At 52.2% G+C, this 23,358-nt stretch overlaps 2 protein-coding genes and 1 long non-coding RNA gene across 6 annotated transcripts in view; 2 read left to right on the top strand and 1 right to left on the bottom strand.

The window, feature by feature from the left end:
- Positions 1–571: 571 nt before the first annotated feature.
- On the bottom strand, positions 572–1,835 carry LOC122234505. Of its 2 annotated transcripts, none has more exons than XR_006212269.1 (2): positions 1,750–1,835; positions 572–881 (listed from the first exon to the last, which is right to left on the bottom strand). It is a non-coding gene; the product is annotated as an uncharacterized LOC122234505 (long non-coding RNA). The 2 variants fall into 2 exon arrangements; XR_006212270.1 differs by lacking the exon at positions 1,750–1,835 and adding an exon at positions 1,600–1,743.
- A 40-nt stretch (positions 1,836–1,875) lies between these two features.
- The window catches only part of RADIL (Rap associating with DIL domain), a 67,035-nt gene continuing 45,552 nt past the window's right edge, over positions 1,876–23,358 (top strand). The window contains exons 1-2 of one of the 3 annotated variants that reach the window (XM_042970915.1): positions 1,876–1,989; positions 5,917–6,515. In XM_042970915.1, the coding sequence (XP_042826849.1) occupies positions 5,981–6,515 (535 nt within the window). In that variant the 5' untranslated portion in view covers positions 1,876–1,989; positions 5,917–5,980. Of the gene's footprint in view, positions 1,990–2,811; positions 2,932–5,690; positions 5,779–5,916; positions 6,516–23,358 lie in introns of those variants that run through there. The other 2 variants (XM_042970913.1, XM_042970914.1) reach the window with 2 other exon arrangements.
- PAPOLB (poly(A) polymerase beta) lies at positions 17,853–20,527 on the top strand. The gene has a single exon (XM_015537116.2). The coding sequence runs from the start codon at positions 18,037–18,039 to the stop codon at positions 19,960–19,962; it is 1,926 nt and encodes a 641-aa protein (XP_015392602.1). The 5' UTR covers positions 17,853–18,036; the 3' UTR covers positions 19,963–20,527.

Raw genomic sequence — 23,358 nt, 5'->3', positions numbered from 1 at the left:
TTAGGGGCTGAACTGTGTCCCCTTGAAATTCTTAGGTTGAAGCCCTGATTCCCTCTGCCTCAGAATGCAACTGTATTTGCAGTTAGGGCCTTTAAGAGGTGATTAAGGTAAAACGAGGTCATCGGGATGGGCCCTAATCCAGTATGACTGGTGTCCGTGTAAGAGAAGATTAGGACACAGAGGGACACACAGGGAGACACCCATGTGAGGGCGCAAGGAGAAGACAGCCATCTGCAAGACAAAGACAGAGGCCTCAGGAGAAGCCAAACCTGAGGACGCCTTGATCTTGGCCCTCTAGTCTCCAGAACTGTGAGCAAATAAATATTTGCCGTTGAAGCCGCCCAGTTTGTGGTATTTTGTTATGGCGGCCCCAGCAAACTAACAGAGCGGAGGAAAGGTGTTCCAAGGCCTGAGCCAAATAGTTGGCATTGCTAGATCCTGAAGAGCAGGGGGCCGGCAAACTCTTTCTGTACAGAAGCAGAGAGTAGTATTCATTCTCGGTTATTCCAGGCCTTAAGGTCTCTGTTGCAAGAAAACAGTTATAGACAATACATAAACAAATGGGTGTAGCTCTGTTCCAATAAAACTTTATTTATCAAAGCAGCAGCCCAGAGGCCATAGTTTGGCAACCCCTGCCGAAGAGGGGTGCAGGGAGGAGTGGGAGATGAGCCTGGGTCATGGTGAGAACCAGGCTCTCCTTTCAGCCCTGATACCTGCCTCTTGAGGGTCAAGGTTGGGCGTGTGTATATGTATATGGGGAGTCCTATAAAGGTTCTTACATGTATGGGGGGAGTCCTGTAAAGGGGATTGTTCGATCACATGGTCTCAGGCTCAGTTCTTGGCTCCACCTGTCCGGCCTCTCTGAACCTTTATTTCGTCATCTGCAAAGTGAGCGCGACAACATCTGAGTCACAAGAGTCGATGTGAGCTCTGGGGCCTCGCTACAGCCCCTCACATAGGGTCTGGCACACTGTAGGTAGGTGGTCTATAAATATCCGTTCCCAGCCTCCCCTTTCCTCCTGCATATATGCAATCGTTACTATAAGAATTTATACCCCAGTAGCAACATGGCAGCAAAAAGCTTCACTCCCAGGGGTAGAATTAGGCATCTACACCCAAGACCACATGAATCCCCCATGTGACAAAGGGACAATCTTTCACCAAGTGAAAGTCTTTCCCCCAACCGGAGGGCTGGTGCCAAAGCGAGTTTTAAGGACACGAGCTTCTTTTAAAACACCTTATCCAACGAGGTTGTTGGGCCAGAGCCCTGGAGCTGACCTGGCCCCGTTTTGCATCGTTTTAAGCAGAGGCGTCATGTTTTGATTTGTCATTTAAAACTCTGGCTGCGGGGTAGGGGACAGATTGTAGGGGAGATGGAACCTGCCACCCTTGTCTCCTCTCAGTGTCTTAGATGTTCATATATTGGGGCCGCCCCCCTTTTGGTAAGCGTTTGCTTTACCCTTGTCCCTCCTTTTCTTGGTCCTGTCCATTGGGGGACTACAAAGTGGGGACACAACAGCCCACCGGTCTCCCAGAGCCTTAGAGGAGCAAGTGGCCCCTGAGCTTAGTGTGGCCCCGCCTCTCCTGCAGAGGCCCCACCTCTTGAGCTGGAGACAGGGGTGGGCCGCCTAGTCCTGTCTCTCCGCAGCCAGCCCGCCCTCATCTGGAGACCCCGCCCCGATCTTGGAGCCACGCCCACACCCATTAATTGGCCGGCAGGTGGCGCTGGCGCCCCGCCCAACGTCTCACCAGCTCCGCCCCTCCCTTGAGGCCCCGCCTTCTCAGGGTCTCGTCCTCGTCCATTGGGTGGCCGGCGGGAGGAGACACCGCCCCGCCCGTCGGGCCCCGCCCCCGAGAGGCCTCGCCCCCCCCTAAGGTCCCGCCCCGTCCGTTGGGCGGCCGGCAGGAGGCGCCGCGCCACGCGCGGGCGCGGGGCGACGTTGGTGTGGGAGCCGCGCGGAAACGCAGCGGCGGCGGACTGTGTCGGAGGTGAGTGCGGGGTGCGCGAGGAGCGGCGGCCGGGGCGCCGGGGCGCGGAGCCGGCCGGCGGGGAGGCCGCGGGGCGCGTGCTGGGGCAACGGGGCCCTCACGGGGCATCTCTTGGGCAGTTCTGGCCAGGCTTGTCCGGTTGCCATGGAGACCGGCTACGGTCGGGCTCCCGGGCGCCGTCCCGGGGGTGGGGGGTGGGGGGGGTGGGACCCGAAGCGGGGCGAGCGCGGGCGAGCCGGCCTGCGGGTTCCAGGGTTCGCCTGAGGCCACCGTCCCCTGAGACCCGGGAATCTGGCCCCCCACTGCAGGGGACCCCTGGGCCTCAGCCTCCCTGGTGCTCCCTTAGAGGGGGGTCTGGCATTGCGGGCGTCGCGGGGGAGCAGGGCGCGGGGGTCCGCGCCCTCCCTCCAGGGTCGGGTGACATTCCCCCCCCCCCCCCCCCCGCCCACAGCCCGTCCCGGTTTTCCTGTTCACGCAGCAGCGCGTTCCCCACTCGTGTGCCAGCCGAAAGCATTGTCTCCCAGCTATTTCTGTACCACCTCCGGCCCTCGACAAATACTGCATCTAAGAAAACAGATGCTGAGCTGGAGCTCCTGGGGGCCCCGTGGAAGAAACTGGTTTATTTCCCGTCAGGGAGCCGGTTGGTGGGACCGCGGGGGGAGCTGCAGACGCGCCGGCTCAGCGCACCCCCCCCCCCCCCCCCCCCCCCCCCCGCCCTCAAGTGTTTGGTTAATCTGAATTGCCCGAAAGAATTTTGTCAGTCGCCAGTGATTACAGGTGTCTCCGGTTAGCACGGGGCCACCTCTCGTGCATTCCAGAGAGGAGCCAGTCCTTAATCCCACTGGTGGAAAAAGCCCCCTCTAAGGCGGGTAGCATGTCAGAATCACATCTGATTAAATTCTTCTTGTGTTTGAGAGCCTTGCTTCGGCTGGAGCTGTCGAGGTAGGGTTTATGGATGGTGGGGATAAAGCAGAGCCTGAGTCTGCCCTCTTCCTTCCCTGTCCTGGTGGAAATTCTAATGGGTTCCACATTGTGTTGTTGGGCCGGCCGTGCGCCTCCACCCATCTCGTCAGCCCGGCACTGACCTCGCTGGCTTCCCTCGCTGGTGTGACTTGCGCTTGTTTTCATCAGAAATCGGATTCTTCCTTGAGAACAAGAGAAAAACATTCTCTGAGAGAAGCAACAGCAGGTGTCCTGCACCCTTGGGCCCGCGTTTCCCCAAACATTTGTATGGAAGGGAAAGAGTAGAGCACGGGGCGGAAAAGGGCTAGGCGGGTCACGCCTCCCAAACCCAGGTCGGGTTACCCCGGGGGGCGCCTGCCCTCCTGCCCTTGCCAGAAACGGGTCCGGCACAGTGTGACAGATAGGCCGTCCTCCGCATTCTGTCTGTGAAGGACGCTGGCGAGGGAACACATGGCCGCCACCAGTGGCTGCTCTCTGAAGATGGCCACCAAGGGAATGCCCGCGAGGAGGAGAAGGCTTCCTTGACAACACAGACCACACAGTCCAGGGTCTGTGTTCGCCGGGGCTCCTTGGGGCTTAAGGAGGGGCTCCCGAAGAGAACAGGTCACACCCTGACGTGATTTTGCTGACTTTGCTTTGGAATCCTGCTGAGGAGAAGGGAGGGGAGCTCACTTCTGAGGCCCTGGGAGGGGAGCTAGCAGTGTTGTAAGTCGTTTTTTTTTTTTTTTTTTTTAAGTTTATTTATTTTGAGGCAGAGAGCATGAGTGAGCAGGGCAGGGGCAGAGAGAGAGGGAGAGAGAATCCCCAGCAGGCTCTGAGCTGTGAATGCAGAGCCCGATGTGGGGCTCGATCCCACAACCTGAGAGATCATGACCGGAGCCAAAATCAAGAGTCAGACGCTTAACCGACCGAGCCACCCAGGGGCCACTCTAGTTCTTTTTTTTTTTTTTTTTTGTATTAAAGTAGAGTTGTATATGCCTCAGACCTTGCAGAACCCGGACCCACTGCCAGACGCACAATAGCCGTTGCCTTCTCCGCAGTATCTGGGCGTCTTTCCCGTAGTTTACGGCGTGATATTCAAGTTTACGTTCAGACATCTTGAAAGGCAGAGGCTTCCAAGCCCCTGGGCCACTTTGGGTTTGGGCCGAGGCCCTGGGGCCTGTGCTTGAAGGAGGAGGCCGAGTAAGCCAAGTGTCCGTGGAGGGTTCAGGTCCTTTGAGAAGGTGCTGGCCCAGAGGCTTCTGAGCCAGGGTGTCCTGAGAGGCAAGCTGTGTACGTAACTCGCGAGCTCCAGTCCTCAGAAAGCTACTGCATAAAAAACAGCTTTGCGGTGGTAAAGCATAAATGACAGGCTGTACAACACGGGGAGGGTCCCCCACCCGCCCCCCCAAAGGGCAGACGTTAGTGTTCGGAACCTAGTCTTTGGCGCGTGAAGCTGTCAGCAGCAGCTTGAAGAGTTCAAGGCTTTTCTGAGGGTTGTATGATGGCGGACAGATCCCGGATGGTTCTAGAGGAGTTGAGCGGAGGGTCTGCTTCCGAGCTTCCTTCACAGCAGCCCTGGAGGGAGGGAGACACTTAGCGCATGTGACCGAAGCCCGGGTGCACGACTAGCAAGAGGCCCAAGCACAGTGTCAGTGTCGCAAGCACCTTACGCTTCGAGTTCCCGGGGGCGGGGGCGGGGGCGGGGGGGGGGGGCGGGTGCCCAGTGTGGGTTCTTTTGTTCGCGAGGCTCCCTGGTGACTCTCTCCCGCCCTAGGCGGACAGCCTCACTTCCTGAAAGCCTTTTCCAGAGCTGCTGGAGCCAGAGGTGGGTCAGGACTGGGGACGCTGACTTCAGCTGAATGAGTGCTGATGTTTGTCACAGTGGAGGTGGGACCCAGGCCCCTGTTTCCAGAGCCTTGGGAGAGTAGACTTTTCTTGGTTAGCCTGTCAGGTTTTGTCTTTGGCGAGGGCAGCAGCATAGAAGTGGGGTACAGTAGTTAGGTGATGGGTCTGATTTTCCAGTGTCCCCCACTTGCTGCAAAGCCTTGGTGTTCATGAAGCAGAGACCCTTCTTTTTCTCGTGCCTTCCTGCTCCCTACAGTGCTTGCGGGAGAGCCTGGCAAATATCTCTTTAGAATTCTCAGACCCTTCGAGCTCTAGGGGCTTTGGGTTGAGGATTTTTAGACACACCGAAGTGTCCCAGAGCTGTTTTCTAATTTCCCCAGCAAGATTGCATCTGTGGCCTGGACAGGGCCTGAATACCAGGCTGGATGCGGTGGGTGGAATGCATACATTCCAGTCATGCCTCCCCTGGTTCTGGAAGAGCCCTTTTGTGTCCACTGTGGTCCGTGTGGACGTTGTAGGGCCAGGCAAGGGCCAGTGAGGGACAGCATTTTGGGTGGGGGGGGGTGTCTGTGTTTTGAATGTCTGATCACTCACCACTCTGTTAACGTGCCTGCGACTTTGCCTGTTTTCCTACATCCACGTGCTTGCGATTACTTTCCCGTATTAGACGCAGCGGTGGCGGAGAGGCTGGGCTGGGGAGATCAGGCTTGCTGCCCTCCGTGGGCTGCCTCCCACGAGACCTGGCCAGCCCCGTGGCGATTCTGCCAGGCAAGCGCTCTCATCCCCACGCCCGCTGCCCCTCTTTCTTGGCTGCCTACCGCGCAGGACGCATGTGCCCAGCACGTCCCAGAAGCCAGAACCCTGCAGCCGAGTGTGTCTTACCTTTTGGTGACCTCATCGTGCTTCCTGGAAACGGCTTTCCTTGAAGGGTGCTTCGGGCCATTCAGACCTGCTTAGTTCCTTGCAGTCCCTGCTGGTTTCAGTCATATTCTGCCTCAGGTGCTTGGGGGGGTGGGGTGGGGGGGGAGACTTGGCCCCTCTGGCTCCGTTGGGGCCCCGGACCCCGGGTGGCCGAGCCTCGCTCCCTCTTGTCGCTCATGATGGTTGATGCTAACCCGCCTTACGTTTTTCTCTCAGGACACGGCCTTTACCCTGCCATCGGCCAGAGCCGTCGGTCCTTGTCCGTGAAGGCTGGCCCACCATGTTTTATGGGACCCACTTCATCATGTCTCCACCCACCAAGAGCAAGCTAAAGCGGCAGAGCCAGCTGCTGTCCAGCGTGCTGTCCCGGACGCTGAGCTACAAGTACCGCGACCTGGACACCACCTTTTCCAGCCTGGGCGCCAGCGACGACCCCGCGGAGCTCTCCACCCAGCTCTCGGCCCCCGGGGTCCTGAAGGTGTTCGGGGACAGCGTCTGCTCGGGCACCCACTACAAGAGCGTCCTGGCCACGGGCACGTCCAGCGCCCAGGAGCTGGTGAAGGAGGCCCTGGAGCGCTACGCCCTGAGCCCCGAGTGCGCCAGCCAGTACGTGCTGTGCGACGTGGTGGGCCAGGCCGGCGACTCTGGGCAGCAGTGGCGGGCCGAAGGCTTTCGGGTGTTTGGGGACAACGAGAAGCCCCTCCTGATCCAGGAATTATGGAAACCCCGCGAGGGCTTGTCCCGGAGGTTTGAGCTGAGAAAGAGGTCAGACGTGGAAGAGCTGGCAGCCAAGGACGTGGACACCGTGACGGCAGGTGAGAACGAGAGAAGGTTCAGGAAGAGCAGGGGCTGGTCGGGGAGAATGAAAAGGCAGAGGCTCGGGATCCGTTTGGGGGAAAACTCGTCTGTCACGGTGTCTGAGGACTTTTTTTTTTTTTTTTAACGTTTATTTTATTTTTGAGAGAGAGACAGAGTGCGAGCAGGGGAGGGGCAGAGAGAGAGGGAGACACAGACTCTGAACCAGGCCCCAGGCTTTGAGCTGTCAGCACAGAGCCTGACGGGAGGCTCGAACTCACGAACTGTGAGATCATGACCTGAATGGAAGTCGGACGCCCACCGACTGAGCCACCCAGGAGCCCCTTGAGGACTTCTTAATCAAAGTTGCTGTGGAGACTGCAGTTGGTCTATACTGCGGGACACGTGCGCGTGCTGTAGTGGCTCCTGATGGAGTCTTGCAGTGTCGTAGGGCAGGTCCCTCCTTTGTTCCAGCTCCCCAGTCATGTCCTTTGCTGCAGACAGCCGTGCACAGCGCGCAGGTGGCCGAGGGGTTATGGGAAGTCCCATGGTGCCCGAGGTGTGGGGTGAGTCTTTGGAACAGTCCAGTGAAGGGACAAGGAGGTGTGAAGGGTCTCCAGAGGTGATGGGGTGCCTGGGGCACTTGGAGGCCTGTGGGCCAGGGCTCTGTGTCTGTCTGTTTGGCTGGTTCGGCTGGTGGAGAGGAACTGATTATCTTAATAGGTAAACGCCATAAGAAATCATTTTCTTCCAGAGCCAAAAGACTCTTCGGTGTATCTCAGATCATAGTTGGCTTTTTCTTAATTTCTTGTAGAAAATGGTGGCTTTATGCAGAAAAGGGACTTGTCTTCTGTCGTTCTCAGCAGAAGGATGTTTAACGGCCTTAGGGGACTTGTCATTTGATTTCACAATATCCCAGGATGGAAAGAGGCCTTGAGCACTCCTGACCTGTTGTGTGTGCCCCCGAGGGGTTGCAAATGCTCCTTTTCTCTAGTTCTGCTTCTGGCGTGGGGCCCGCTTTGTACCTTCAGTGTGGAGATGAGCAATGGAACTCCAGGGACCGGGGTCACTCAGGCCTGATGGGGACCTCCGTGTCCCACAGTCCAGGGGTGTGCCGCAGTTGGCATTCAGCAGCAGCCGTCCTCTGTTACCTTGGGCAGATCACTTCACCCCCGTGGCCTCAGTTTCCTGATCTGGATAATGGGGGCATGACTTCCCAGTCACGGGCGTTAGCGATGTACGCAAAGCACTTAGCATGGTGCTTGGCAGACGCTCAGGGAGTTAGAGTTGTGTATTATTGTTAACGTTTCCTGTACGTGGTAAGCAGTTTGTCCTGTGTGCTTATAGGCAGAAGTTGGGGGTCCTACTGACGGGGGGGACATCTGATCGCTGATGCCATTTGGAGTTGCTGGCACGTGGCGGCAATAAAAAGCTCGCCAACTGGAGTTGACATTTTTGCAGTCAACTCTCCCTGGCCCGGCACCCTAACGTCCCCACCCTGTGGGCCCAGGGTCTGGCGTTCCATCCGGCCCTGCCTTGCCTCGATCCAGCGCACTCTGGCCCCGTCATTCAGAAGATGCCCCAGGAGGCCAGGCAGACCTGCTGAGAGGCCGCTGGTGTTCAGCTCGTGGTCATTGTCCTGCTCGGTGTTTGTTCTGCGGGGCGGAGGGCAAAAGCGCATGGGTCTCTGGGCCCCGGGTGTCGGCTAGGACGTTGGAAAGCTTGCTCTGTATTGCACAGGTGAGGGGACCAGGGGCCAGAGGCCATCTGTAGGAAGGGGGTCTTTATCTCCTGTTCACCAACCCCTTACGGACGGTGTTCCTTTTACATCAGTCGAGGCAAGAGAAGGCCGCATTGCCCACGGCCTATTCAACTTGGCATTGGTTTTGCAAAACCTTTCAAATAAAGAGTCCATTGAATGGGACCAGTCTCACGGACACACTTGGCCGGGCCGGAGGCGGGTTGTGTTACCTGCCTGAAGCAGGCCTCCTGGACCCCAGGGAATCACCCTTTGCTGCTGGCTTTCCCTTGGGGCGTGGTCCGGGACTGCGGGGCCTCCTGACCGTGCTGTCCCCCTGCCAGCGACGGTAGAATTGGTGCAGTGAGGCCTGCGGAGGCTGAGCTGTCCGAGCGGACCCCGAGGAGCCGAAGGGGGTGTTTGGCGTTGACTTGCTGTTTCTGTGTCAAGTCTGATAGCGAGAAAGAATCTCCAGCTTGTTGGTCTGCCCTGCTCGGGAGATGCCCCCAGTGCCTGGCCGTCCTCTGGGTGCCCGGCTGGCCTGTGTGCCGCGCTGAGGCTGTGTGGTGGCATTTGCAGTGGTGAAATCAACGCCCACGGAGGTGGAGCGTTGTAGGGCCTGGGACGGTGGTGATTCCACCGCAGAGCAGCGCTCCAGGGCTTCTCTGTGCGTCTTCTCCCCCAAAGAGCAGGGGAGGTTGACCCTACAATTCTAGTGAGCCATCTGGAAAGAGTGGTGGTAAAGGGAAGGGACTGCCTGTGTGTGTGTGCACGTGTGCAGGCGTGTGCGTCTGTGTGCAGGTGTGTGTGCATGTGCGTGCGCGGGAATTAACGCTGGCCTTCTCTGGCTTCAGGTGACCGAGCACCGTCGCAGTGAAGGACTCCTCGGGTCGCTAGTGAGCCGGGGCTCCCTAGTCCTGGTTCAGAGTAAGCCGGAGCCGACGCCCCCTCCTGGCTGCTCTTTGGAGCTGAGGAGCAGCTGGGAGCGGGTGCCGGGTGCTGGGGACCCACCACGGGCCCCTCTCCTGCAGGCCCGCTGGGGTCCGCTCACAATCCCGGGGCGAAGGAGGGTGTGCCAGAGGCTTCCCCGTGGCGCCGGAACGAGGATCCACGGGCTCTCCTTCCCCGTTCGGACCCTTGTCACGCACCCGTAGTCACGCACTCGGACACTTTGGGTTTCGTTTTCCATAAATATTGTCTTTTTGCAGCTGCCGGCTCCCCTGATTTCCAGAGTCTCAAAATACTGTGTGTCTGCTCTGGGAGAGGGCGGCTGGCGTGGGGGGCGCCGCGAGGCCCCTCCTGTGTGCGTTTTCCCAGAAGGCTGGTGTCCAGGGCCGGGAGCACTGACAGGCCTCTGTGTCTCGTCACCGACAGAGACAACAATCGCTTCTGTGCACTTCGGGGTGGGGTGACAACCGGGCCATGTGGTCTTCGTCAGTGGCGTGGGGAGGGCGAGAGAGAAGGTGCGTTTGTGTCCCCAGGACGGAAGTGTGTGTTCAGCTTCGATTTCTCAACCTTGGCCTCACGGACAAGTTAGGTCAGTAGTTTGCTGTGCGGGCCAACCTGTGCGCATTGGCGGGGATTCGGCGATGTTCCAGGCCTCTGCCCGCTGGATGCTAGCAGCACCCCTGCTGACTGTGACAACCAAACGTGTCTCTGGGAGGGCATTGCCAGGTGGCCTGGGGGGCAAACTTGCCGGGACACGGAGCCACTGAACCGGATGGAGCGGCTGCACGGAGCGCCTCACCGTTGGGGCCAGCGGCCACGTGCCTTCGTGACCCTCAGGCCGCACTCTCCCTCCCAGGGCTCCCTGAGGACTCGGCGCCCTGAAAGCCCAGTGTCTTGAGGGTGGCATGGAGCTTCTTTTTCTGCCCGTGGATGCCTTTTCTGTGTGGCCTGCGTGGCCCTCAGAGGCTTGGCATTGTTCTGTCCCCTGCAGGCGGTGTCTCCTTCTCTTCTTTGGGTGTCCTCTTAGAAGAAGACCAGCTTAGAGCATTTCTGAAGCCGCTGTGACTTGAGGTGTGCAGGCTACGCATTCCAGGCATCTCTGCCTCTGTCACTGGGCTTGTGACTAACCGGTTGTCTGTACGGTATGGGGGCATACAGTAGGTGCTCATTAAAAGCCCATTGAAGTACTAACGCACGGAAGGAGAGCCACCTCCCAAGTTTCACTTTCCACGTGCATCCAAGACTCCAGAGTTTGGCTCCATTTTCTTTTCTTTTAAAAATTTTTTTAGTGTGTATTTTTGAGAGAGAGAGAGCGAGCCAGTGCGAGCAGGGGAGGGGCGGAGAGAGAGAGGGAGACGCAGAATCCGAAGCAGGCCCCGGGCTCCGAGCTGTCCGCACAGAGCCTGACATGGGGCTCGAACCCATGAACCGTGAGATCGTGACTTGAGCCGAAGTCGGACGCCCAACCGACTGAGCCAGCCGGGCGCCCCATCCGTTTTCTTTGCTAGGGGTTGGAGACGGGGCGGCGAGAGGGTGGTGTTCCGACGGCGTGGCAGTCCACTAGTGCCAGCTGTGGCTTCGAGCGACTGGGAGTGTGTCCCTCGGGTACCTGAGTGTGCAGCCCGCCACACTCCTTTCTCCTTTAGGCCCAGCTGGAGTGGCCGGGGGTGGTGGAGAGGTCGTCTCTGAGCACCTGACTCTGAGTATGTGGTTCCTCCCACCTTCTCCTCCATGGATGGGCAGGCAGGGCCTCGGCCCCGGTGACAGACAGGGATGTTGAGGCTTCAGGGGGGCCCTCTGCTGTCTCCGACCACCGATTGTGCCCTGTGAATTCTGTCCTCACACGTCCCCCGACCTCTCTGTGCTTTTGACGTTTTTTCTTTCGCCGTGGATCTGATCTTTAATAACTTCTCTCAGGATGAAGGAGGCGATCTGGATTTTCTTCTCCTTTTATTTTAGCAGGAATCGCCTTGTGGGTCTTGAGTGAGACTCTTTGAGCGTATTTGCGGTGATGGACTCATTGTGGGCAGCATTTATCTTATGTGGTTTGGTAGAAAGCAAGACAACCCCTAACTTGCCTCATCAATCTTAAAGTAGAAAAGTAATTGAGCTTAAAAGACATTTTTGAGGATTTTTAATTCAGAGAGAACATAAAATTGAATGGTTAGTTGCTCACAGCCCATCTTACCCTTTAATTCACTGCATAGATTTTTTTTTTTTAAGTTAAGTCTTCAGCGTCACAGAGAAGCGCAGCGGCAGCGGCTGTTCCGGGAAGCTGGGTGGCGCCCGCCCGGGGCCTGGCTAGCGGCACCACCCCCTTCCCCGGGACTTGCCACCTCGTCCTACGAGGAGCCTCCCAAGTCAGGTGCTCCTCTAGGAGCCTCCCAAGTCAGGTGCTCCGTGCTTCCCACGGCAAACACAGGGGGAGGGCAGAGCTGGCATAAAACATTCGGAAGATGTGACACGTAAGAGGAAATGGCTCGGGGAGGGCCGGTGTGGACGGGGGGCAGGGAAGGGATTTAGCCAATGAGGGAAGTGCATGCCTGTGGGGGGTGCAGGCCCTCCTGGGGTGTTGGGCCGGAAGGGATTAGGTGTCAGGTTGAGGGGATGAGAGAGGATACCAGACACCTGTCAGCCCCTCGGAGCCACAGGCCTCCACCTTTCTTCACATTTGGCCCCCAGTCGGGATGCTCCCAAGGTGAGAGCGGATGTTTATTGGTTGGCACGAATAAGTAGCGATTCCGTGAACTGAACAGCACCGAACTCAGATTTCCTAAAACCTCTTCATGGTTGTGGTGAAACTGATTTTAAAAGTCTAGAAGTAGATAGATTTAAAACCACTCATTTAGCCAGCATTTGCTGTCTAACTAGTACAACAAATCCACCTGGTTCTCGAGGCCCTTCTGTGTTGTACCAAACCGCAGTGAAATGAATCAGCCTCTTGAACGTGGTCTTGAAGGAGGCAGACATAAAAGCAAAAGTTTGCATTTGGTTACACGGCAAGAGAGACCTCACTTGGGTTAACCGTGTGAAGCATTTCTAAGAAGTATTAACATATTAACCACTATGTTTTATTACCACTTAAACCGTGTTCATAGCTGTTGGTTCCCAAAAGTGACTTATAATTTTGGGGAAAGATTTTGGGGGATATATTTAAATCATATAGAATAGTTGATCTCATGGGTTTATTTATTTGTTTATTTGTTTAGGGAGAGAGTAAGCACAATTGCAGGAGGGGCAGAGGGAGAGGGAGAGAGAGACTCTTAAGCAGCCTCCACACCCAGCATGGAGCCCGACAGGGTGGAGGGGGGGCCTGAACTCACGAACCGTGAGATCATGACCTGAGCCGAAATCAAGTGTTAGACGCTTAACCCACTCAGCCACCCAGGCGCCCCCTCTCAGGGTTTTAGATGATACACTCACGTAAACAGAGAATGCTAGCCAACTATCTTTTCTTCCTTCTGAGGGTTGACGTGGCGGAAATGTTTGCTGAGGTCTGGGACACACATTCAGATGTGTCCATAGTGACAGCAGTAAATGAGGCCCAAGTCCACCTTCTTTCCTGTGCTGTCCTTGCACAGACTGAGTCCATCTTTGTGAAAGAATACCGGTTCTCGAATGCCCAAGATAGGTCTGAACGGGATGAGCAGGGGTAGGGGGTATTGATCTCCTAAGCTCTGAGATAGGTGATAAAGTCATGGTAACTGAAGGCACGTGGTCTGTGGACAGGAACATCCAAGCCGACGGAAGGAACAGAATAGAGAAGGCAGAGGCAGACCTATGTTGACTGACCCAGTGGGAATTTGGCACAGTGTAGATCGCGTCACAGATTGTGGGGAAAGGGTTTTATAAATGGTGTTGGGATGACTGGCTTCAGCCAAAAGAAGAAAGATTTCATAGAGAAGGCTTAAAAGGCACAAACCATAAGGGGAAGAGGTAGATGGATTTGACTATATCAGAGCTTAAACTTTCTCTTCAGCTGAGGACAGTGTATAATAAGATTAAGGTCTACCTGTGGTGCTGTAAATTTCACTCAGACCTGGTTTTCCATCGCCTACATAAACCACCTTATCCATTCCCCTAATCACGGGCACTCAGGTCGCATCCAGCCTCTTCCCACTACAAACACTGGCGCTCCCACCCTGTTGAGGGTCTGTGCAGAGTCCTCGGAGGGCATTCTCCCAGGAATGGAATTTCTGGATTACAGATGTATCCACTGTGTTTCCTACTAAGCGCTGACGGACAGCGGCTTCTCCAGAAAGGCTGCCATGACGATGGTGTGCTTTCTTGTGTGGTCCTTCCGCATCCTTAGGCACGGAGTATGAGCCCCCGGCCCTCAAAAATCTCCCTTGGAATCGCTCTTAAGTCAAAAGGTGCTGTAATGTTAATGTAGTAAGGGTCCTAGAGTCACGCAGACGTAGAAAGTCCCTGTAGCCAACTGGTATGAGTAACTGTGAACTGAGTCGCACGATGATTTCCCAATGTGTAGATTTGAAACCGGCCTCTACCTAATCAAAATTCAAGAACTGCGTCTTCTGGATATTGATTAGCCAGTGACTCGAAGGAGAAAGAATTTTATTTTTTGTGCTCATTCACTAATTTGTCAGCAAATATTTGTTGGGCGCCACTCTGTTAGGTGCTGGATATATAGCAGTTGACAAAACAAAGAGGTTGTGTTCTCATGGAGCTTAAGAGTCTAGTGGGAAGTAAAGACAAAGAAATAATCACACGAAAACCATACTTACAAATTGTGATATGTGCCACGGAAGAAAAGCACGTGAGCTAATTTCGCATGAAGGTTAGGGAAATTCTCATTGAGGAGGTAAAATGTAAGCCAGTCTTAAAGATGATGACACATTAACCAGGTGAAGGGCAGCAGATACTTGGTGGGGCGGGAAGAGCTCTCTGGGCAGAGGGAACAGCTGTGTACAGACTCCAGGAGGAGAGAGAATGAAGCAAATTCAAGGCACTGAAAGAAGGCCCGTGTGGCTGCAGCGTGGGGGGAGCTGTGGGCAGTGGGGCTGGGGAGATGGTCAGGGGAAAGACAGACAAGCTTGGGTCGTTGGGTATTTTAGATTTAGACTAAGTATAATGGGAGGCCCCGAAGAGGTTAAAATACCACTCTGGCTCCCAGGCAGAAAATACTTGAGGGGCGCCTGGGTGGCTCAGTCAGTGGGGCAACTGACTTTGGCTCGGGTCACGATCTCACGGTTCGTGAGTTTGAGCCCCGCGTCGGGCTCTGTGCGGACAGCTCGGAGCCTGGAGCCTGCTTTGGATTCTGTGTCTCCCTCTCCTTCTTCCCCTACCCCGCTGGCACTCTGTCTGTCTCTCTCTCAAAACGAAATAAATACTAAAAAAATATTTAAAAAAAGAAAATACCTGAAAAGGTCAGTAATAGGAGATGATTAGATTATTGTAGGAACCTAGATGAGAGTTGGCGGTAGCCTCCAGTAGAGTTCGGAGGGAACACGTAGAGAGAAGTGTGTGAATTGCAGATATATTCTGGAGGCAGAATCACTAATATTTGTAAAGAACTAGATGCTGAGTGTGAGAAAGAGGGAGATGTTGAGAATGACCGCCAGGTTTCTGGTATGCCCAGTTGGGTGGATGGAGATGCCTTGCCCTAAACGGTGACTACTGAGAGAGAAACAAATTATGGAGGGAGGACTAAGAGGTCTCTTTGGACCAAGTTAAGTTTGAGACATTCAACGGAGGTGGTAGACAGGAAGTCAGATAATATGCATCTGCAGCTTAGAAGAGAGTCTGTTACAAAAACTTGAATTAAGCTGTAAGTGGGTGATATTTAAAGCTGTGAAAACTGAGATCATCTAGGCAGTGAATGTATATGCGATAAGGAGAAACGAGGGCTTGGTACGGAAACTGGAGTGACACCAACTCTAGAGGCTAAATCATGGAGGAGCAGGCAGCAAATGAGGCTGAGGAGAGGCCAGAGATGCACAAGGCGGGACAAAGAGTGTGGTGCCATGGAGGCCAAGAAGAGGCCACCATAGACCAAAAGAATGTAGACCATTGGGTTAAACAATATGGCAGTCACCAAAGACCTTACTGAGAGCTGTGCTGCTGGAATGTGGAGCTTGCAAGCCGTATTGAAGTGGGCTGAAAACCAGGTACTTCTATTCTTGTAATATGTGGGCTTACTTACCCTAGAAAATCTTCCTGTATAGGGTACCTGGAAGGGTTGGTTGAAACATAAAAAAAAATTCTCCTTTAAGATGCCAAGCCGAGTGCCTAAGAAAATAAAGTAGGTCAGCAGGGTTGAAAGAACCCCCAAAGAGGTACTTTGAAACCTCAGAAACTTAACCGATTCTAAAGCTCTCATTGCTCTGGAGGCATTTGCCAGTCCTTATAACCAAGAACCTTTATTTTAGCAGCTGCCCAGGAAAGAGGCAGAGCTTCAGGACCTACAGAGGTAGAGAAATGGAAATGAAACTCCCAGATATGGTTGCAACTCTCAAAGGGTGACACGCTGAATGAAAAGATGGGGTAGGAAGAACCTGCTACCTGGTGAAAGGAGATGACAAAGTGTTATCTTCCTTCCTCCCTCCTTCCTTCCTTTCCTCCTTCCTTTCTTCCGTCCCTCCCTCCTTCCTCCCTTCCCTCCCTTCCTCTCCTCCTTCCTTCCTTCCCTCCCTCCTTCCTTCCTCCCTTCTCTCCCTTCCCTCCTTCCTTCCTTCCTCCCTCCCCTCCTTCCTTCTTCCTTCCTCCCTTCCTTCCCTCCCTGCCTCCTTGTTCCCTTCCTTCCTCCCTTCCTTCCCTCCCTCCTTCCTTCCTCCCCTCCTTCCTTCTTCCTTCCTTCCCTCCCTCCCCCCTTCCTTCCCTCCTTTCTTCCTTCCTTCCCTCCTTCCTTCCTTCCCTTCCTTCCTCCTTCCTTCCTCCCCTCCTTCCTTCCTTCCCTCCTTCCTTCCTTCCTCCTTCCCTCCCTCCTTCATTCCTTATTTATTTATTTAATATTTTAGAGGGAGACAGAGAGCACACAATGGGGGAGAGGGGCAGAGGGAGAAAGAGAGAAAGAGAATTTTAAGCAGGATCCATTCTCAGTATGGAGCCGAACATGTGGCTCAAGCCCACGACCCTGGGATCATGACCTGAGCTGAAATCAAGAGTCGGACGTTCAACCGAATGGGCCACCCAGGCGCCCCTAGAGTTCTCTTTCTTGACCTGGGGTCTGGGTGGGGAAAACTCCCCTAGAATGGAAAAATACTTTTCCTCTCACATGCGTTTGGGGTTCAAAATCGCACTACTCTGGTAATCTGGCTAGTCCTTGGGAGAGGAGTTAAATTACATTGTACAATTTGATAGTGTACAAAGACATCTGATAGAAACAAAGCAAATCCTCTTTGGGAGGACATCCACACAGGCATCCCAAGCCTCACCAGAGATGAGCTCACAGTCCCAAAATTACAAGACATGTGAAATGATGTTGGTCTGAGTTGGTAGAAAACAAGCTAGAATCAGATTATCAGGAATATTAAGAGTAGGAACCGTTAGTTATAGAATATCAAGTAAGTTTAGTGTTCAATGAATAAAAGGTAGAAAGAAAACAGGAAAGAACAGAATGTCTTCCAAAGAGGCTGGAAGGATTTGGAAAAGAACAAGATAATGCTTCTGGTGATTAAAGCTGTTAAGTATTGAGGGGGACCTGGGTGGCTCAGTTGGTCAAGCACTGGACTCTTGGTTTCGGCTCAGGTCATGATCTCTCGGTTCATGGGTTTGGGCACCACATGGGGCTCCATGCCATCAGCCCAGAGCCTGCTTGGGATTCTGTCTCTCTCCCTCCGCCCCTCTCCCACTCGTGTGTGTGCACTCCCCCCCCCCCAAAATAAATAAACTTTAAAAAAGTATTGAAATGGATACTTCAGTGACGGCTTAAACAGCAGACTAACTGCAACTGAATCAGAGAACTGAGAGGTAGACCCGGCATCACCCGGGAAGAAAGGGGAGGCGGGAGACATGGAGAGCCCAATGAGAGAGTCCATCACGTGTCCGCATGACGCGCATCGGTGGTGGGGAGGGCCTACTCCAAGGACATGCCTGAGAATCTTCCTGGGGTCATGAAACGAAAACCGCGCATCTTGCGGTTCAGAAATCACCGTGTACGATAAGATAAGGGAAAAGTTTATCCCTCGACACCTGGTGGCGGCATCGCAGGACGTGGAGGGCAGGGAAGATTTGCATCGCTGCCAGAAAGACAGGTGAGCGGGTCGGCCGGACTGCAGACCTCTCAACAGAAGCCGTGGAAAGCAGAGGCGGCGCGGAGGACCTTCAAGGCTGCAAAGAACAGAACCGTCGACCCCGAGGTGCCGACACCGCTAAGCCCCCAGGCAGGCACCGGGCCACGGAGGACGCAAAGGGACGCTTGGCAGCAGCGGACCCTGGCTGCGAGGCGTTTCTGAAGGACGTGCGTTAGGGCGGAGGCCCCCCGGAAGCTGCTCCTGGAGAGGAAGTAGCTCTGAGGTGCGAGGCCCTGGAGACCCAGGCGGTAGATGGTAGGTGTGCGGAAACGGTACTGACGAGGCGCAGTACCCTGCCCGCCTGCGCTGCCCCCCCCCCCCCCCCCCGCGAAACTACGACTCCCGTGGGGCTCTGCGCGCCGCGCAGGCGCCGTGGCATGCGTGGCCTGCGCGGCCGTTCTAGAACGCCGCGCCGAGGGCCCCGGCGCCATGTTGGGGCTGAGGGGAAGGCAGAGGAGCGCTTGAAGCGGCGGGAGCGGAGAGGGAGCGGGAGCGGGTTGGACCCGGGCCGGCAGGAGCCCCGCCCCTCCCGCCTCAGCGGATCATGACCCGGGCGGAGGTCGCGGTGGCGGGGGAAGTGGCGTGGCGGGGCCGGCGCTAGAGATGATGCCGTTTCCGGTGACGACCCCTGGATCACAACAGACCCCGCCGCCGCCCAAGCGCTGTGGCATCTCCTCCCCCGTCAGTTTAGCGGCCCCCAAGGAGACTGACTGCGTACTTACCCAGAAGCTAATCGAAACCCTGAAGCCCTTCGGGGTGTTTGAAGAGGAAGAGGAACTGCAGCGCAGGATTTTAATTTTGGAAAAATTAAATAATCTGGTAAAGGAATGGATACGGGAGATCAGTGAAAGCAAGAGCCTTCCGCAAGCTGTGATTGAAAACGTTGGCGGGAAAATCTTTACGTTCGGCTCTTACAGGTTAGGAGTACACACAAAAGGTGCCGATATCGATGCGTTGTGCGTTGCTCCAAGACATGTTGACCGAAGCGACTTTTTCACCTCGTTCTATGATAAATTGAAACTACACGAAGAAGTGAAAGATTTAAGGGCTGTTGAGGAGGCGTTTGTGCCAGTTATTAAACTGTGTTTTGATGGGATAGAGATTGATATTTTGTTTGCAAGGTTGGCGCTGCAGACCATTCCAGAAGATTTGGACCTGAGAGATGACAGTCTGCTTAAAAATTTAGATATTAGGTGCATAAGAAGCCTTAACGGTTGCCGGGTGACAGATGAGATTTTACATCTAGTACCCGACATTGACAACTTCAGGCTAACTCTGAGAGCTATCAAATTGTGGGCCAAATGCCACAATATCTATTCCAATATATTAGGTTTCCTAGGAGGTGTTTCCTGGGCCATGCTAGTGGCAAGAACTTGCCAGCTCTATCCAAATGCAATAGCATCGACTCTTGTACGTAAGTTTTTCTTGGTGTTTTCTGAATGGGAGTGGCCAAATCCAGTGCTACTGAAAGAGCCTGAAGAACAGAACCTTAATTTGCCTGTGTGGGACCCAAGAGTAAATCCCAGTGATAGGTACCATCTTATGCCCATAATCACACCAGCGTACCCACAGCAGAACTCCACATACAATGTGTCTGTTTCAACAAGGATGGTCATGATTGAGGAGTTTAAACAAGGGCTGGCCATTACACACGAAATTTTGCTGAGTAAGGCAGAGTGGTCCAAGCTTTTTGAAGCTCCAAGCTTCTTTCAAAAGTACAAGCATTATATTGTACTTCTAGCAAGTGCACCAACAGAGAAACAACATCTAGAATGGGTGGGCTTGGTGGAATCAAAAATCCGAATCCTGGTCGGGAGCTTGGAGAAGAATGAATTTATTACTCTGGCGCATGTGAATCCTCAGTCATTTCCGGCTCCTAAAGAAAATCCGGACAGGGAAGAATTTCGCACGATGTGGGTGATTGGGTTAGTGTTAAAAAAGCCGGAAAACTCTGACGTTCTCAGTATTGATCTCACCTATGATATCCAGTCTTTCACGGATACGGTTTATAGGCAAGCAATAAATACTAAGATGTTTGAGGTAGATATGAAAATTGCTGCAATGCATTTAAGAAGAAAGGAACTTCATCAACTACTACCTAATCAAGTGCTTCAGAAAAAGAAAACACATTCAGCGGAAGGTGTCACTTTGACAGCTTTGAATGACAACAGCCTTGACTTCTCTGTAGACAGTGAAGACGGCATGTCTGTGCCTTCACCTACGAGCATTATGAAGACCGGCCCAATGACTGGCAGCTGTCAGGGCAGAAACAGTCCTGCTCCTGCTATAATGGTGGCATCTGTGACCAATGTACAAGTTACTGAAGTCTCCTTCCAACAAGTGAATCCCAGTGAAAGCTTGGGTGCGTCGGGGGAAAGCATTCCTCAGACTGCCTCACAACCAGCCCTTTGTCCACCACCAAAGCCCACAGTTGCCAGAGTTGTTTCTTCTACACGTCTGGTAAATCATCCACCCAGGCCTTCAGGGAGCACTGCAACAAACATAGCTAATCCTATAGTGGGAGTCTAGCAGACATTCTCACCTCAGAAAGGACCAAAGAAACTAAAAGAAGAGGCACAATCTCCTAAAGAGACAGTATAACTCCACTAGAAACCATTCAGATAGTGGCTGGCCCATCTGGAAAACATCCAGTACAGAACTTTTCAGTATCTCTGCTCTTCCTGCAAATCCTGCTCCTGTTACCAAGAATTCAGTAAGACAGACTGAACTGACAAAAACAACCTCCAGGGTCCATAAACAATATCTGCCAACTCAACCTGTTGTCTTCAAATGCCACAGGAAGAGAATGAAGGATACCGAACGAGATTTGACTCAAAATAGATTTAGCCTTATTTGGTAACTTCCTTTACTTGGCTAATCTTGATCAGAAGTCCAGGTTAGTAGGTGAAGCTAGAACTGTTATTAATGTGTCAGCAGCAGTTGTAGTAACTATTTGAAAGGACTAGTGCCCATAAAGAGAAAAAAAAAACCAACCCCTTCAGCTGGCAACCCCATGCCTGACATCTGGACTGGATTTATGTTTGATGCATTGTCGGGGAAAATTTGCAATACAAATTGGTATCAGAATTCCTTATACTGACGATGCACTTTATGTATATTTCTATTAGAAAGTAGAACTAATTTTAAGTTTTCCAGCTTGATGAATTCTAGTTTTTTCCTGAAGAGTTTTCTTCATTATTAATCGTCAGATGGGATGCCGTTATGCAGTGTGTACTAAACTTCAGAACAAGTGTAAAAGTACATCCAATGCGGTCTCTGTGAGGTAGCCATAACCCTTTAAAAGTGAAATGTCAACGCATAGGGTATATATTTGACATTGAAGCAGTAGATAGTCTTTGGTTTTGCTGGGACACAATCAAGAAATGATATATTGGTTTTATCTGTACGATTGTTTTAGAGTGCATACAATCAGCAAACAGCAAATACAGTCTCAGAGCTAACAAAACTCCCTAGTCTCTTGCCCTTAATCATTTTTCCTCAAACAGAAAAGTTTTTTGCCTCTCCCCTCACCCCAACTCCGTTCTCTTTGCTTGTATGCACAAGGTATGCTTGTATGTAGATTCATGAAAATACCTGGAATGCTAGTATATTCTTAACCGTGATATGAAGCCAACAGTCCTGTGGCCTCATGGCACAAAACACTGGATTTTGGCTCCATGGCTAATATTTTACTAAAACTTTCCTAAAAGTAGCGAATTGGGAGACACGTTATTGGCCCTGGATGGCTCAAACGAGCACTACGTATGACAAATTTTGTATGCCCCACAGACTATCTGTTTGTGCTAAAGTTAATTTCCAATTTTAACATGTAAGCGAAAAGCCATTTCCCCCAAATATTTAAACCAATTTTTATTTTTAAAGGACTCACTAAAATTCATCAGTTAATTTTTACATGTTAAGATGTAAAAAATAATTTCTAGCAAGCACTTGACATCTAGTCAGCTTTCTGTTTTTGTTTTATTCTATAAGAGATTAGGAATACCTTCCTTAAATTAAAAAAAACAAAAGACCACTCATAATTAAGCAGCAGAACATCCATGTTTAGGAAACATGAATGGCCCAGATGTAGATGAATGGAAACGTAGTCGGCCTTAATCTGGACACAGTGAGCCTGACAGGTTTTCCAGTTAGCCTGTCCTGATTCCGGCCTCCCCCAGCCGTGTCCCTTTCTACCACACGTGCATTTTTCATACTCAACTATAATTTCTTACGCCCTTCCCCTGTCCTTCTAGATTCACTTTCCAAGGTTGGATTAGTCTTCCCTTTAGGCTCTGCAGTAATTGAGGATTTCTTTTCACCCTTACTTTGTGATGTCAAGTACACAGCGTTCCTGGTTTCCACGTCTGCCCTGTCAAGTCCTTTACCCTTCCGGCACACTAGGTCAGGTGGAGTGTGCACAGTAACTCTGTATTTCAGGTAGCTGTGGGGTCGGGTTGGAATTGCCAGGCACGAATTTAGTCTTGTCATTTTGTTAACACATAGGGGAAAAGTAGTTTATTAAGTGTTTCATGTAACTATAATTAACCAAGCTGGAAACTGGGAACTTTCTAGTTTTCATTACCTGAATATTGGACTAGTTTTTTTTTTTTTTCACATGATGTACGTAGTGTCTCATGATTGGAGTTTGCTTTGTTTTATAGCACCTGTACCCCTTGTATTTTTCGAGCACTATTTTGAAAACAGATGATGTATTTCTCCCATTAAAAACAATAAAAATAAATAGCAAAGAAGCAAGCAGAGGGGTTTAAATCTGACAGTTCAGATGCTCTTACATCGCTGCGGAGGAGGATAAAGACACTGAGGAGATTTTTTTACTTTTATTAAGGCTAGAATTGATGTTACAATGTGAGGGGAACATTTGAAAGAGTTAAAACTTCAGTAAGGTAAAAAATGGAGTGAAAAAACTTGAATCAAAAAAAGGCAGGAAAGGGGTGCCTGGGTGGCTCAGGCTCTTGATAATAGGCTCAGGTTGTGATCTCACGGTTGTGAGACTGAGCCCCGCATCAGGCTCTGAGTGGGGCCTACTTGGGATTCTCTCTCTCCTTCTCTCTCTGCCCCTCCCTGCGCTCTCTCTCTCTCTCTCTCCCTCTCCCTCTCCCTCTCTCTCAAAATAAACGTAAGCAAAAAAATGGGGACAGGGGAAAGAAAGGGGGAGGAGAAGTATAGAAAAAGATAGGTAAAAAGAATATAGTGTATAGTCTACGATGGTAGAAATGTAACCAAATAAATACACATCGCCGTATATAACAAACGGACCAAACTTTCTGACTAAAAAGGTCCGGATGCATGGGAAAACTGAGTGCAGCCCTGTGCTAGTTACGAGAGACACATCCAAAATATAAGACATAAAAGAGTGGGAAAAAAAATATGCTAACAACAAGAAACTGTTATAGTGATGATATCATCCAAACAGATTTCAGAGAAGTAATTACTAGGGACAAAAGTGACCACTGCTTTAATGATGCCGATACATTTAATTAGTAAGTAATGTACCAGGAAAATAGAGCAATTTAAAACTCATTTGCATCTGATAAATTAGCCTTAACATAAAGTAACATCACAAGCAAGGATTAGGAGAAATTGCCAAAAGTGTTGTTGTCTTAGATTTAAAAATGGCTCTTTCATTAATTGATACCAAGCAGACCAAAAAAGAAAACAAAAACCAAAAAAAAGAACTAGGGAAACCGTTCTGAACACAACAGAGGCTGGCAAGCTTTTCCTATAAAGGGCCAGAGAGTAAATATTTTCAGCTTTGGGAGGCCATATGGTCTCTGTCTCACCTACTTAACTCTGCCGTTGTGGCGTGAAAGCAGCCAGAGACAATACGTAAACAGATGGCCGGGGCTTGGATTTGTTACCCATCCCCCTGGCTGGCGTCTGTCATCCCTTATCTGTTGGACATTT

The sequence above is a fragment of the Panthera tigris genome, chromosome E3 (assembly GCF_018350195.1).
Source record: "Panthera tigris isolate Pti1 chromosome E3, P.tigris_Pti1_mat1.1, whole genome shotgun sequence".
Classification (NCBI taxonomy): domain Eukaryota; kingdom Metazoa; phylum Chordata; class Mammalia; order Carnivora; family Felidae; genus Panthera; species Panthera tigris.
The sequence above is the reverse complement of the archived record's forward strand: the minus strand, read 5'-3'. Positions and strand labels throughout refer to the sequence as shown.